Source organism: Pristiophorus japonicus, chromosome 4, assembly GCF_044704955.1.
Source record: "Pristiophorus japonicus isolate sPriJap1 chromosome 4, sPriJap1.hap1, whole genome shotgun sequence".
Lineage (NCBI taxonomy): Eukaryota > Metazoa > Chordata > Chondrichthyes > Pristiophoridae > Pristiophorus > Pristiophorus japonicus.
In genome coordinates, this window is record NC_091980.1 from 104,870,824 (window position 1) to 104,885,975 (window position 15,152).

The window sequence follows — 15,152 nt, forward strand, 5'->3', positions numbered from 1 at the left end:
TATACCTGCTTGCCCAAGGTGCACAGGTGACCCTTAGGTCTCCCACAGGTGTGCCCCCTGGTGACAAATCTTACACATTGGTGAGGTTTGCATACATAACAGATTCAATGATTAATTCTATGATAAGGGAACCAAGGGATATGGGAATAGTGCCAGAAGGTAGAGTTAAGTTAGAAGATCAGCATCATCTTATTGAATGGCGGAGCTGTTCGAAGGGCTGAATGGCCTACTCCTGCTCTAATTTCTTATGTTCTTATCATTTAAACAGTGAACATAGATATGTGCCCTCACGCACCTCATTCGTTGCCAATGAAAGCACCTCGGCTATGTCGGCCCAAATCTTCTGGTAAACCTTTGGGGTAGGCTTCCCATGCCCACCCTGGGTCAATTGATCCCAGTGTGACTGTAGGAGGGAGGCATTTGCTTCGTCGGAGAATCTCCAAACTCGTTTTCGTCCTCCCACTTCTAGTTATTCTCCCAGCTCACTGCTCTCGCCAGTGTCCTCAATCTCCACATTGTGGTGTGTCATTTCCTCCATGCCTTCTACTTTAATTATTTTTTTTTTTCCCAAATCTCCGTGCAAACAACGTTATTTGTGCTCTCAATTCTTTTTACTGGTGCTAAATCTCTTTCCTACCTCCCACAACAGCCAAACAACCACACAACACACCCATACACGCTTTCAGTTCCTCTCTGCTCCCTCTCTCTCTCTCTCCTCTTCTGTGCATGTTTTGATGACCTATGACCTCCTGAAACATGGGAAATGGCCATTGCCATGCTGTTGCTATGGACGCCGACATTTTACGGCAGAAGGTCAAAAAATTTGCAGCTGATGCCCGTTTCACATTGCTCTGGTAATGCCCATTTTATAAAATGGAATGTTGGGGTTTTGAAAGTGGCCGATAATCCGGCGATCTCAAAACCTATAATAAATGCCAACGCTGGAAATACGCCTATTTTGGGGCGATTTGCACAATAATGGAAAGTCTAGCCTTACAGCTTTACCTGATGTTGCGGGTGATATCGTTATAAACTGAGAACCTTATGAAGGAACCATTGGTCCTGTTTCTGGAATTGTTTTTTATTTAGAGTGAGACCCAGATCCAGTTAATATTAACATGTCCAGACAATTTTATCGAAATATTCTAAAGAAATTACATTAAACCTTCCCACTCTCTTTGAAATCTTACATATGCTAAAATGTATGTTGACAGACACAGAAAAAAATTCCAAAGAACTCATAGAAAATGTGTAGATGTAATTCATAGCTATTACTCAAAAGTGCTTACTAAAATCCTCTAAAGTGTTGAAGTGTTTGAAAAAACCCAGCAGAACATTTAGGTCTGGCAGTTACTATGGAAATGTGTTGCACTCTGCTTGAAAGGATACATCATAGGAAGCTCTGAATCCATTGGGAGTGTTTCCTTACAATGTAAATTAGCACTCCTGATGGGTCAGGATTGTCAGTAGATGTTTGTCAGTGTTTGTTTTATCGCTGTTGCTGCTTTTTTTAGTAGCAATGTGTGGAGATCAGTGGCTTCACACTTCATTTCACAGTATAATTTTTTCACTATTATTAAGGTAGTCAGAGTGAGAAAGTAATAAAGGCCTAGAATTTTCTTGAAGTGAGCTAAACCGCTGTAGCTCTTACTAAAAAGGTTATGCCCACTGGTGGCCTTTAGTGGAAGTTACAGCCGTGATTTCCCCAACGGGTGTGTGTGGCATCGGTGGTGTGTAGGAAAAGCGCTCCAGACTCCAACCCGCCCTCTGCCAGCAATCTTCCATTGATGGGGCTTGTTAAGCCCGCCTTGCGGGGTTCCTGGCCAATTAACAGGAAGCTTGTCTGATGATGTCATCTGATGCTGCGTCATCAGCCATCTTACTTAAAGGGACCATGGGCAACTTTTTTCTGACAGTTGTTCTTGTTATATATGTAGACTTGTATTTACTCTGTACAGCCACCAGAGGGCTCATTCCCCGGAGTCCCAAGGGATCCCATAATCCCTTGGGAGCACAGGTATTTAAGAAGGCTTCACAGGTTGGAGTGGCACTCTAGAGACCTGCAATAAAAGACTAAGGTCACACTTCACTTTGAGCTCACAGTGTTCAGTCTGACTCTTTCTCCATACACAACAACTGGCGACAAGATACAGATAGCGAACCCAAAGATGCAGAGACCAGTGGGCATCTTGGAGAAATTCTCGGAGGAAGATGATTGGGAAACTTTTGTGGAGTGACTCGACCAATACTTCGTGGCCAACGAACTAGATAGGGAAGAGAGCGCTGCCAAATGTAGAGTGATCCTCCTCACCATCTGTGGGGCACCAACGTATGACCTCATGAAGAATCTGCTCACTTCAGTGAAACCCACAGAGAAATCATATGATGATTTGTGCACACTGGTCTGAGAGCATTTGAACCCGAAGGAAAGCGTTCTGATGGCGAGGTACCAGTTCTACACCTACAAAAGGTCTGAAGGCCAGGAAGTGGCGAGTTATGTCACCGAGCTGAGACGCCTTGCAGGACATTGCGAATTTGAAGGACATTTGGAGCACATGCTCAGAGACTTTTTCATACTTGACATTGGCCATGAAACTATACTTCGCAAGCTTTTGACTGTAGAGACCCCAACCTTGAGTAAGGCCATAGCAATAGCCCAGGCGTTCATTGCCACCAGTGACAATACTAAGCAAATCTCTCAGCACACATGTGCTGCTACAAGTACTGTGAACAAAGTGATGTTGTTTTCGAATCGTAACATACAGGGCAGGTCACACATGCCTGCAGCTACACGTCCGCAGATGTCTCAGAGTCCACCATCAAGGGTGATGAATGCAAGGCCATTAACACCTTGTTGGCGCTGCAGGGGTGATCATCGTTTCCATTCATGCCGATTCATAGAGTATGTTTGCAAGGGCTGTGGAACAATGGGACACCTCCGATGAGTATGCAGGTGAGCTGCTAAGCCTGTTAAACCTGCAAACCACCACATTGCAGAGGAGGACAGATCCACGGAGGATCACTACGAACCAGAGCCTCAGATAGAGGAGACAGGGGTACATGGGGTGCACACATTCACCACGTATTATCCCCCGATAATGCTGAATGTTGAACTAAATAGAATCCCGGTGTCAATGGAGCTGGACACGGGCGCGACCCAGTCCATCATGGGCAAAAAGACTTTCGAAAGGTTGTGGTGCAACAAGGCCTCAGGCCAGTCTTAACTCCAGTTCGCACGAGACTAAGAACTTAAACTAAAGAACTGATTCCTGTAATCGGTAGTGCTACCGTAAAGGTCTCCTACGATTGAGCGGTGCACAAGCTACCACTCTGGGTGGTACCTGGCGATGGACCTATGCTGCTCAGCAGGAGCTGGCTGGGAAAGATATGCTAGAACTGGGACCACGTCTGAGCGCTATCGCCCACTGACGACACTTCGTGTGCCAAGGTCTTAAACAAATTTCCTTCGCTGTTCGAGCCAGGCATCGGGAAATTCCAATGAGCAAAAGTGATCCACCTAATTCCGGGGGCATGACCCATCCATCACAAGGCGAGAGCAGTACCGTACATGATGAGAGAAAGGGTATAGATCGAGCGAGACCGGCTGCAAAGAGAAGGCATCATTTCACCGATCGAGTTCAGCGAGTGGGCCAGACCTATTATCCCAGTCCTCAAGGGAGACGGCACCGTCAGAATCTGTGGTGATTACAAAGTAACTATCAATCGTTTCTCCCTGCAGGACCAATACCCACTACCAAAAGCAAACGACCTCTTTGCAACGCTGGCGGGAGGAAAGATGTTCACGAAGCTGGATCTGACTTCAGCCTACATGACGCAGGAACTGGAGGAATCATCGAAGGCCCTCACCTGCATCAACACATACAAGGGTCTTTTTGTTTATAACAGATGCCTGTTTGGAATCTGATCAGCGGCGGCGATATTCCAGAGAAACATGGAAAGTTTACTGAAGTCAGTCCCGCATGCCATGGTCTTCCAGGACGACATCTTGGTCACAGGTTGGAACACAATTGAGCACCTGCAGAACCTGGAGGAGGTTCTTAGTCGAATCAACCGCGTGGGGCTCAGGTTAAAACGCTCAAAGTGCATTTTCCTGGCGCCTGAAATGCAGTTCTCGGGAAGGAGGATTGCGGCAAACGGCATCAGGCCCACCAACGCGAAGATGGAGGCAATCGAGAACGCACCGAGGCCACAGAACGTGACGGAGCTGCGGTCGTTTCTGGCAGTCCTGAACTAATTTGGTAACTTCTTATCGGGTCTCAGCACCCTGCTTGAACCACTACATGTCTTACTACAAAAAGGAGACTAATGGTTTGGGGAAAAAGCCAAGAAAATGCCTTTGTAAAAGCGAGAAAATTGTTATGCTCAAACAAATTGCTTGTGCTGTATGATCCATGTAAGCGTTTGGTACTAGCATGTGATGCGTTGTCATATGGCGTCGGATGTGTATTGCAACAAGCTAATGATTTCGGGAAACTGCAACCGGTTGCTTATGCATCCAGGAGTCTGTCTAAGGCCGAGCGAGCCTACAACATGATTGAAAAAGAAGCGTTAGCGTGAGTCTATGGGGTAAGGAAAATACATCAATATCTGTTTGGGCTGAAATTCGAATTGGAAACTGACCATAAGCCACTTATATTCCTGTTTTCCGAGAGTAAAGGGATAAATACCAATGCATCAGCCCGCATCCAGAGATGGGCGCTCACATTGTCTGCATACAACTACGCCATCCACCACAGGCCAGGCACAGAAAACTGCGCTGATGCTCTCAGTAGGCTGCCATTACCCATCAAGTGGGTAGAAATGATGCAGCCCACAGATCTAGCCATGGCTATGGAAGCATTTGAGAGTGAGCAATCACCTGTCACTGCCTGACAGATCAAAACCTGGACAAGCCAGGACCCCTTATTATCTCTAGTCAAAAGCTGTGTGCTTCCCGGGAGCTGGTCCAGTGTCCCAGTGGAAATGCAGGAAGAGATAAAGCCGTTCCAGCGGCACAAAGGTGAAATTCTATACAGGCAGATTGCCTTCTGTGGAGCAATCGAGTAGTGGACAGAGACACTTTCATCAATGACCTCCACGGTACCCACCCAGGCATCGTAATGATGAAAGCGATAGCAAGATCCCATGTGTGGTGACCCGGTATCGATGCGGACTTAGAGTCCTGCATTCACAGATGTAATGCATGCTCGCAGTTAAGCAATGTACCCAGGGAGGCGCCGCTAAGTTTATGGTCTTGGCCCTCCAAACCGTGGTCTAGGGTACACGTCGACTATGCAGGCCTGTTCTTGTGTAAAATCTTCCTTATGGTTGTAGACGCGTACTCCAAATGGATTGAATGTGAAATAATGTCGGCTAGCACGTCCGCTGCCACCACTGAAAGCCTGCGGGCCATGTTTGCCACACACGGCTTCCCCAATGTCTTGGTGAGCATCAACAGGCCATGTTTTACCAGTGCTGAGTTCAAAGAATTCATGACCCGTAACGGGATCAAGCATGTTACATCTGCCCCATTTAAACTAGCGTCCAATGGTCAGGCAGAGAGAGCAGTGCAAACCATCAAGCAAAGTTGAAGAGGGTAACTGAAGGCTCACTGCAGACTCGCCTATTCCGAGTCCTGCTTAGCTATCGCACGAGACCACACTCACTCACTGGAATCCCACCTGCTCAACTGCTCATGAAAAGAGTACTTAAGACAAGGCTCTCGTTAATTCACCCTGATCTACATGAACAGGTAGAGAGCAAAGTGCATACCATGATAGTGCAAATGAGTCATGCGAGATTGAAATCAATGATCCTTTATTTGTATTAAATTATGGACAAGGTCCCAAGTGGCTTCCCGGCACTGTCGTGGTCAAAGAGGGGAGCAGGGTATTTCGGGTCAAACTTTCAAATGGACTCATTCACAGGAAGCACTTGGACCAAATCAAACTCAGATTCACGGACTACCCTGAGCAACCCACCTTGGACCCTACCTTTTTTGATCCCCAACACACACACCAGTGGCAACCGACACCATGGTTGACCACGAAGCAGAACCCATCATCCACAGCAGCCCTGCAAGGCCCAACACACCAGGCAGCCCAGCAGGGCCAGCTGCACAACAGCCCAGCGAGGGCCCAACAAATGACTCAACAATACCAGCCTTCACACCGAGACGATCAACAAGGGCAAGAAGGGCCCCAGATCGACTCACATTGTAAATAGTTACACTATTGACTTTGGGGGGGAATGTTATATATGTGGACTTGTATTTACTCTGTACAGCCACCAGAGGGCTCATTCCTCCATAATCCTTTGGGAGCACTGGTATTTAAAAAGGCTTCACAGGTTGGAGAGGCACTCTGGAGACCTGCAATAAAAGACTAAGGTCACACTTTACTTTGAGCTCACAGTGTTCAATCTGACTCTTTCTCCATACAGTTCTGTCAGTGTTTTTCAGCATTGAGTTGCTGCAAGCACTGACAAGCACTGCACAAAGATGCACAGCTGAACTCCGGCGCTCCCATGACTTCCTCCAGATGCTTATGGAAGGAGTCACAGCATGCAGGGAGGTTCTCTTCCTTAGAGGCCGGCTTATATAGAGTGCTCCCAAGGGATACTGGGATCCCTTGGGACTTCAGGGGATGCGCTCCCTGGTGGCGGAACATGGGAATGCATACTTTATAGATACACAACATCACTTCCCCCGCAAAGTCAAAGTGAAAACTATTTACAAGGTGAGGCGGTCGGGAGCCTTTCTTTCCCTGGTGGACTGCCTCGGTACAAATGTCTGTTCTGGTGTGTTGGCTGTGCCCTGCAGGGCTGCTGGGTGAGCCTGGCCTTGTTGGGCTGTTGGGTGTGGTGGGTTCAATTTCCTGGTCTGGGGTGGTGTCGTTGATCCTTTGGGTGTGTGTTTTGGGCTCGAAAAAGGTGATGTCTGCTATGGGTTGTTCAGAGCAGTCTGTGAACTGCAGCCTCATTTGGTCCAGGTGCTTTCTGCAAATTTTTCCATTGTTTAGTTTGACTAGAAACACCCTATTCCCTTCTTCAGCTATCACCGTGCCCGCGATCCACTTGGGACCATGTCCATAGTTTAACACATACACAGGGTCATTCACATCAATTTCCCGTGACACAGTGGCACGACCATCATTTACATTTTGTTGCTGCCGCCTGCTCTCTACCTGATCATGCAGGTTGCGGTGGACCAGCGAGAGTCTGGTTTTAATTGTCCTTTTCATGAGTCGCTCAGCCGGGGGCACCCCTGTGAGCGAGTGGGGACTTGTGCGGTAGCTGAGCAGTACTCGGAACAGGCGGGGTTGGAGTGAGCCTTCTGTGACTCGTTTAAGGCTCTGTGGTGGCAAACATAGCCCTCAGGCTTTCAATGGTGGCAGTGGCGGTGCTTCCCAATATTATTTCACATTCAATCCATTTTGAAAAAGCATCCACCAACACCAGGACCATTTTATCGAGAAATGGGCCGGCATCGTCGACATGGATCGTCCACCATGGTCTGGAGGGCCAGGACCACAAACTTAGTGGTGTCTCTCTGGGCGCGTTGCTCAACTGAGCACACACGCGGCATTACCTTACACAGGACTCTAAGTCAGAGTTGATACCGGGCCACCACACGTGGGATCTGGCTATCGCTTTCATCATTACTATACCCGGGCGTGTGCTGTGGAGATCCGAGATGAACGTCTCCCTGCTCTTTTTGGGTAGCACTACACAGTTACCCCACAACAGGCATTCTGCCTGAATGGACAGCTCGTCCTTTCGCCGCTGGGACGGCTTGATTAGCTCTTGCATTTCAACGGGGATGCTGGCCCAGCTCCCATGCAGTACACAATTTTTTACTCGGGATCTTGGCTTGTCCAAGTCCTAATCTGGCGGGCCATGACAGGTGATTTATCATTTTCAAACGCTTCCATGACCATCAACAAGTCTGCGGGCTGCGCCACCACCAACATGTTTGCTGGTTGTGCCATTTCCACCCCCATGGTGGCCAATGGTAGCCGACTGAGAGCATCCGCACAGTTCTTGGTGCCTGGCCTGTGGCGGATGGTATAGTTATATGCTGATAGCATGAGTGCCCACCTTTGTATGCGGCTGAGGCATTAGTATTTATCCCCTTGTTTTCAGCAAATGGGGATATGAGTGGATTGTGATCGATTTCCAGCTCAAATTTGAGCACAAACAGGTACTTATGCATTTTCTTTACCCCGAACACGCTAATGCCTCTTTCTCAATCATGCTGTAGGCCTTCTCGGCCTTAGATAAGCTCCTGGAAACATAGGCGACAGGTTGCAACTCCCCCGCAATATTAGCTTGTTGTAATACACACCCGACTCCGTACGACGATGCATCACATGCTAGCACAAATCTTTTATACGGGTTATACAATACAAGCAGCTTGTTGGAGCATAAAATGTTTCTGGCTCCCTCAAAAGCAATTACTTGTTTTTTTCCCCATACCCAATTCTCACCTTGACGCAATAACACATGTAGGGGCTCAAAGAGGGTGCTTAACCCCGGTAGGAAGTTACCAAAATAGTTGAGGAGTCCCAGGAATGACCGCAGCTCCGTGACGTTCTGTGGCCTGGGCGCGTTCCTGAGAGCCTCTATCTTGGCGTCTGTGGGCCGAATGCCATCCGCCGCGATCTTTCTCCCCAAAACTCCACTTCTGTTGCCATGAAGACGCATTTCGACCTCTTCAGCCGCAGCCCTTCGCGATTCAGTCGCTGGAGGACCTCCTCCAGGTTTTGTAGGTGCTCGACGGTGTCCCGAACCATGACCAATATGTCGTCTTGAAAAACCACCGTGCATGGTACCAACTTGAGTATGCTCTCCATGTTTCTCTGGAAGATCGCTGCAGCCGACCGAATTCCAAACGGGCATCTGTTGTAGATGAACAGTCCCTTGTGCGTGTTGATGCAGGTGAGGCCCTTCGAAGACTCCTCCAGCTCCTGCGTCATGTAGGCCGAAGTCAGTTCAAGCTTGGTGAATGTCTTTCCTCCTGCCAACGTCGCAAATAGGTCGTCTGCCTTAGGTAGCGGGTATAGGTCCTGTGGCGAGAAACGATTAATAGTTCATTTATAATCGCCGCAAATCCTGCCCATGCCATCACTTTTGAGTACTGGAACAATTAGGCTAGCCCACTTGCTGAATTCCATTGGGGAGATGATGCACTCGCGTTGCAGCCTGTCCAACTTGATTTCCACTCTCTCCCTCATCATGTGAGGTACCGCTCGCGCCTTGTGGTGAATGGGTCGTGCCTCTGGGACCAAGTGGATCCGTACCTTCGCCCCGGAAAAGTTTCCAATGCCTGGCTCAAAAAGGGAAGGAAATTTGTTAAGAACCTGAGTACATGAGGTCTCATCGACATGTGATAGCGCTCAGATGTCATCCCAGTTCCAACGGATTTTGCCCAGCCAGCTCCTTCCAAGCAGTTTGGGGCCATCGCTCGGGACAATCCAGAGTGACAGTTCATGCACCGTGCCCTTGTAGGTGACCTTGACCATGGCGCTGCCCAGGACAGTGATGAGCTCTTTGGTGTACGTTCTCAGTTTCATGTGAATGGGGCTCAGGGCTGGTCTGAGTGCCTTGTTGCACCACAGTCTTTCAAACATCTTTTTACTCATGGTGAATTGGCTAGCGCCAGTGTCCAGTTCCATGGCTATGGGTAAGCCATTCAATTTTACATTTAGCATTATAGGTGGACATTTCTTCGAAAATGTGTGCACCCCATGTACTTCAGCATCTGCCTCCTCTCTCTGAGGCTCGAAATTGCTTTGATCCACCATGGACCGATCTTCCTCTGCCACGTGGTGGTTAGCAGGTTTTGCAGAGCTTGCAGCTCATCTGCAAGCTCGTTGGAGGTGCTCCATTGTTCCACAGCTCTTGCAAACATAGCTTTTGAAGCGGCATGAATAGGCTGAATGGAAGCCTCCACAATGCCAAAAAGGTGTGAATTGCCTTGCATTCATCCTTTGTTGCTGACTCTGAGTCATCTGGGTCACCTGAGGCCTGCTGGCAGTTGCAGACTCGTGGTTTCTGCCCTGTACATTTCTGCTCACAAACACAGTTATTTAATGAACATTGCTAGCACTTGTGTGCTGAGAGATTTGTTTGGTGTTATCACTGGTGGACATAAATGCCTGTGCTATTGCAGTGGCCTTACTGAGGGTCGGTGTCTCTACAGTCAAAAGTTTTCGTAGGATAGTCTCGTGGCCAATACCCAGTACAAAAAAGTCTCTGAGCATTTGCTCCATGTAGCCATCAAACTCACATTGTCCTGCAAGTCGCCTTAGCTTGGCGACATAGCTCGCCACTTCCTGACCTTCAGATTACTGGCACGTGTAGAACCGATACCTCGCCATCAGCATGCTCTCCCTCGGGTTAAGATGCTCCTGAACCAGTGTACACAGTTCCTCATATGACTTATCTGTGGGTTTCACCGGAGCCAGAAGATTCTTCATGAGGCTGTAGGTCGGTGCCCTGCAGACCGTGAGGAGGACCGCTCTCCTTTTAGCAGCGCTTCCTTTTCTATCCAGCTCGTTGGCTACAAAGTACTGGTCTAGCCATTCGACATAGGCATCCCAGTCCTCACCCTCCGAGAACTTCTCCAGGATGCCCACAGTTTGCTGCATCTGTGCGTTGGATTCGTTTACTCGTCGGCAGTTATAGTGTTCCTCACACAGATTAGACTGCACATAGGGAGGTTAAAGTAACAGTGACCTCAGTCTTTATTAAGACACTCCAGAGTGAGGAACAGGCCTTAGGGGCCGGTTCATATACAGTGCTCCCAAAGGATGCTGGGATCCCTTGGGACTTCAGGGGATGCGCTCCCTGGTGGTGGATTATGGGAGTGCATGCTTTACAGATACACAACAGACATATTTTTAACCAAAGGTATTAAGAGATATGGGGCCAAGGTGGGTATATGGAGTTAGGTCACAGATCAGCCATGATCTCATTGAATGGCGGAACAGACTCCAGGGGATAAATGACCTACTCCTGTTCCTATGTTCCTAATAGAGTATCAGTGCTTGGCTCTTTCACTTTACTCTCAAATAACTTCACTCACTGTATGTCTTAGCAGCATTGTTATACTTGTATAGAATTATGACTTCACAAACACCATCATATGCCCAGAGGGCAGCAATACAGAGAAGAAGAACATAGAACCTCACTGATGTAGACCTCCAAGTCCTCCCAAAGAACATCAAGGCAGAAGGCATAGACTGCTGGGTGTGGGTGCCATATGGGTGCCCCATGTTACACAGAAACATGTGAGATTGAAGCTCCGGACTCATTGTTCTTTAGAAGACTGGGCCCCTGTGATCTGGATTCATATGCTCCTCAGTTGAGGGCGGTCATTTCTCCTCCTTTATGAAGGAACAGCACTCTCCCTCTCTTGCACTCCCAGATCCTAATTCTTACTAGTGTTTAGTGCCCCATCCAGTAACAACCCATGTGCCTGGCTATTTTCCTTGTGAGTGGGTGTCTTTGTGCTGGTGCTTGTGTTTAAGATACCAGGGTAGAATTGGTCAGATCATGGCAGCAACTGTTGATCTGGAAGTGCCCGTGTGGTTCTCACAGTGGCTGGCTTTTTCCTCCAAGGCACCTCCTATGATGTAAAATACCGATGAGCTTGTTTAGCTATGCACACTGTGACATTTGTGCTTGAAGCAATAGCGGTTTGAGGGCAGTGCAATACTTTTAAGAAAGTACAAGACAGTGAAACTATATATGATGAGCCTTGTCCTGTCATTTTCCAACGTTCTACAGACTCTGGATCAGTTCATATGGATTGGAGGGATTGGAGGGTAGCTAATGTAACCCCACTTTTTAAAAAAGGAGGGAGAGAGAAAAAAGGGAATTATAGACCCACTGACATCGTTAGTGGGGAAAATGTTGGAATCAATTATTAAAGACGTAATAGCAGTGCATTTGGAAAGCAGTGACAGGATCGGTCTAAGTCAGCATGGATTTATGAAAGGGAAATCATGCTTGACAAATCTTCTAGAATTTTTTGAAGATGTAACTAGTAGAATGGACAAGGAAGAACCAGTGGATATGGTGTATTTGGACTTTCAAAAGGCTTTTGACAAGGTCCCACACAAGAGATTAGTGTGCAAAATTAAGGCACGTGGTATTGGGGGTAATGTATTGCTGTGGATAGAGAACTGGTTGGCAGAGAGGAAGCAAAGTGTAGGAATAAATGGGTCCTTTTCAGAATGGCAGGCAGTGACTAGTGGGGTGCCGCAGGGTTCAGTGCTGGGACCCCAGCTATTTACAATATACATTAATGATTTAGATGAAGGAATTGAATGTAATATCTCCAAGTTTGCAGATGACACTAAGCTGGGTGGCAGTGTGAGCTGCGAGGAGGATACTAAGAGGATGCAGGGTGACTTGGACAGGTTAGGTGAGTGGGCAAATGCATGGCAGATGCAGTATAATGTAGATAAATGTGGTTATCCACTTTGGTGGCAAAAACAGGAAGGCAGAATATTATCTGAATAGTGACAGATTAGGAAAAGGGGAGGTGCAACGAGACCTGGATGTCATGGTATATCAGTCATTGAAGGTTGGCATGCAGATACAGCAGGCGGTGAAGAAGGCAAAAGACATGTTGGCCTTCATAGCGAGAGGATTTGAGTATATGAGCAGGGAGGTCTTACCGCAGTTGTACAGGGCCTTGGTGAGGCCACACCTTGAATATTGTGTTCAGTTTTGGTCTCCTAATCTGAGGAAGGGCAATCTTGCTATTGAGGGAGTGCAGCGAAGGTTCACCAGACTGATTCCTGGGTTGGCAGGACTGACACATGAAGAAAGACTGGATTGACTATGCTTATATTCACTGGAATTTAGAAGGAGAGAGGATCTCATAGAAACATATAAAATTCTGAAAGCAGAAATGCGGTACTAAAGTTACAAAAATGATCAGCCATGATCATATTGAATGGTGGTGCAGGCTCGAAGGGCTGATTGGCCTACTCCTGCACCTATATTCTATGTTTCTATGTTTACCGACCTTATCTTTCCACTTTGTCTGTAACCTCACCCTCTCCTACAGTTTCCCATCTATTTGCCTCCTGGGAGGGCACGGGCTGGCAATGGCCCACAGTATTTCAGTGGAGCCAGGTGCAGGACTTCCAAAACTATTAAAAACTTTTCTCATCTGTTTGTGGGCTGCTCCAACAGTCCCTTTAAGAACCGTTGGTTAGGCCGCTGATGACCTGGAATTTCCAATTTTACACTGGGATCCTTAAATCCATCTAAGGATCCCGATATTCACAATCAAAGGCGGGCACCCTGAAATTAGCTGGCTTCCAACTGGCAGCTGGTGCACTTCTGGTGAAGATCGATCATGAGAGATTGCAACCCGAAATTTATCCCTGGAGCCTTCATTTTTTTGCACAAAAAACAGGTAAACAAGGTTGAATTTCTTTCCTAGTGGCACAGATACCACCAGTTAGTAAGGTTTTTGAAACAAAACGCTGTGAGGAACTCAAGCTGCAAAGGCTGTAATATGGTCGACTGGAACATGAGTAGCCAGAAATTATTTTAATTCAAGCCATCTGCAGATGTGGGGAAGTGTCGCGAGATCATTATTTTATATTCTCACGCAAAAACAGCTATATTGACTGAACTAAGTGGATCTGGTCACAACTATTGTTCTATATGTTCACTTGCTGTGAAATAAAACAGTTTGACAATGTGTATCTGGCCTTGTCTCCCCAAATGTTCACTTGATCTGCCTTTGAAGAGATTGGAGAATTACCCATGTGAAATGCAGAAAGATCCAGTGTAGATCTCATGAACATACTATTGTTGCACCTCTGGGTTATGCTATTGTATAGGTAGATATGGGACAGTGCAAGTCAATTCCCATAAAAGTAAGATGTTCAGACTGCTTCTGGGAGCAATTGTTACCACTGAGAAAGTATCTACGGCAGATGCAAATTCATAACAGAATTGTTTTGTACAGATATAATGTTGAAATATTGAATAAATAGATATTTAGAATAATTGAATGAGCCCCAGGAAATCCTACAAAAGTTCTACTTCTCATACAATATTTCCCTTGGTCTAATAGAGTATTTATTTATTAATGGTGAAATGACTCATTGTTCAAACAATGCTTACGCAAAACACTATTTGAAATTTTGCATAATATTAAACTATTTTAGAGTTACAAAGCATGAAATGAATAAAAATTAATGTAACAATTAATCTTTGTCAAGTTATTAATTGTATAATATTTTATATTTTTTTGCAGAAGATGGCATCACAAAAAATAATGTGCACTCTTCTTTTAGCTTTTCTCCTATTTCTGAAAGGTACGATCTTAAATTTAAGTTGGGAATTTATAGAATTATATTGTTTCTTTAAGCATAATGTACAGTGGAGCAATTTCGTGATGTTGTGTAGCAAGCAGACTAGATATCCTCCATCCTTGCTGCCTTGGGTATCGATACAAATAGCACGTTGCAATGGAAATTGTCTCAAAATTGAATGCTGTGCCCCTGTTTTTCAGGTGAAAAAGGGGCACTGATGAGTCCAATATTGCATGCTTTGGACTTGTGCTTGATATGCGCTGGTGGCATGGCTGCTGCCGTATTGGACCATGCTGCTTTTAGGCATTCGTGGTGGCCACCTGAAAGCAGCGCTGGCTCAATTTAAAGAATGACCCTGTGGCTGTTGCAGAACTCTTCTGCTATATTGGGCACAAACCCGCTGAAGCTTGCGCTAAACAGGCTCCGACAGGTCAGTTTCTACAGCAACATAACCAGTAGCCCTTCGAGGGATAAACACTAAGGTAATATTTTAAAACCTACCTGAATGTGGAGACAGGTGGAGCAGGAGTGTTCCTCTTGACCCAACATATAAATTGTGGCCATTACCGACCTGTACTCACCCCTCTTCAAATCGCTTTCCCCCCCTCCTGGACTTACCGTAAGTCCTTGATCAGTGTCCCAGCTGGCCGACTGAGCTCCTCTCTGAGATTGTCAAACTGTCTCTTGTGGTGCGACTGCAATTAGCTGGTCGCCTTTTGATGACGCAAGAAGACCAATATCGCTTGGTCCTCTTGCCCATCACTTCAGGCATGACAGTTGCTGCCGTCACTTCTTTTGCACCTGGAA

At 46.8% G+C, this 15,152-nt stretch overlaps 1 protein-coding gene across 1 annotated transcript in view; it reads left to right on the top strand.

Annotated features, from left to right (window-relative positions):
* The window catches only part of cdhr2 (cadherin related family member 2), a 187,953-nt gene that overhangs the window by 19,262 nt on the left and 153,539 nt on the right, over positions 1–15,152 (top strand). Inside the window, exons 2-3 of the mRNA XM_070877658.1 lie at positions 5,335–5,444; positions 14,288–14,348. Coding sequence (XP_070733759.1) covers positions 5,335–5,444; positions 14,288–14,348 — 171 coding nt within the window. The remainder of the gene's footprint in view (positions 1–5,334; positions 5,445–14,287; positions 14,349–15,152) is intronic.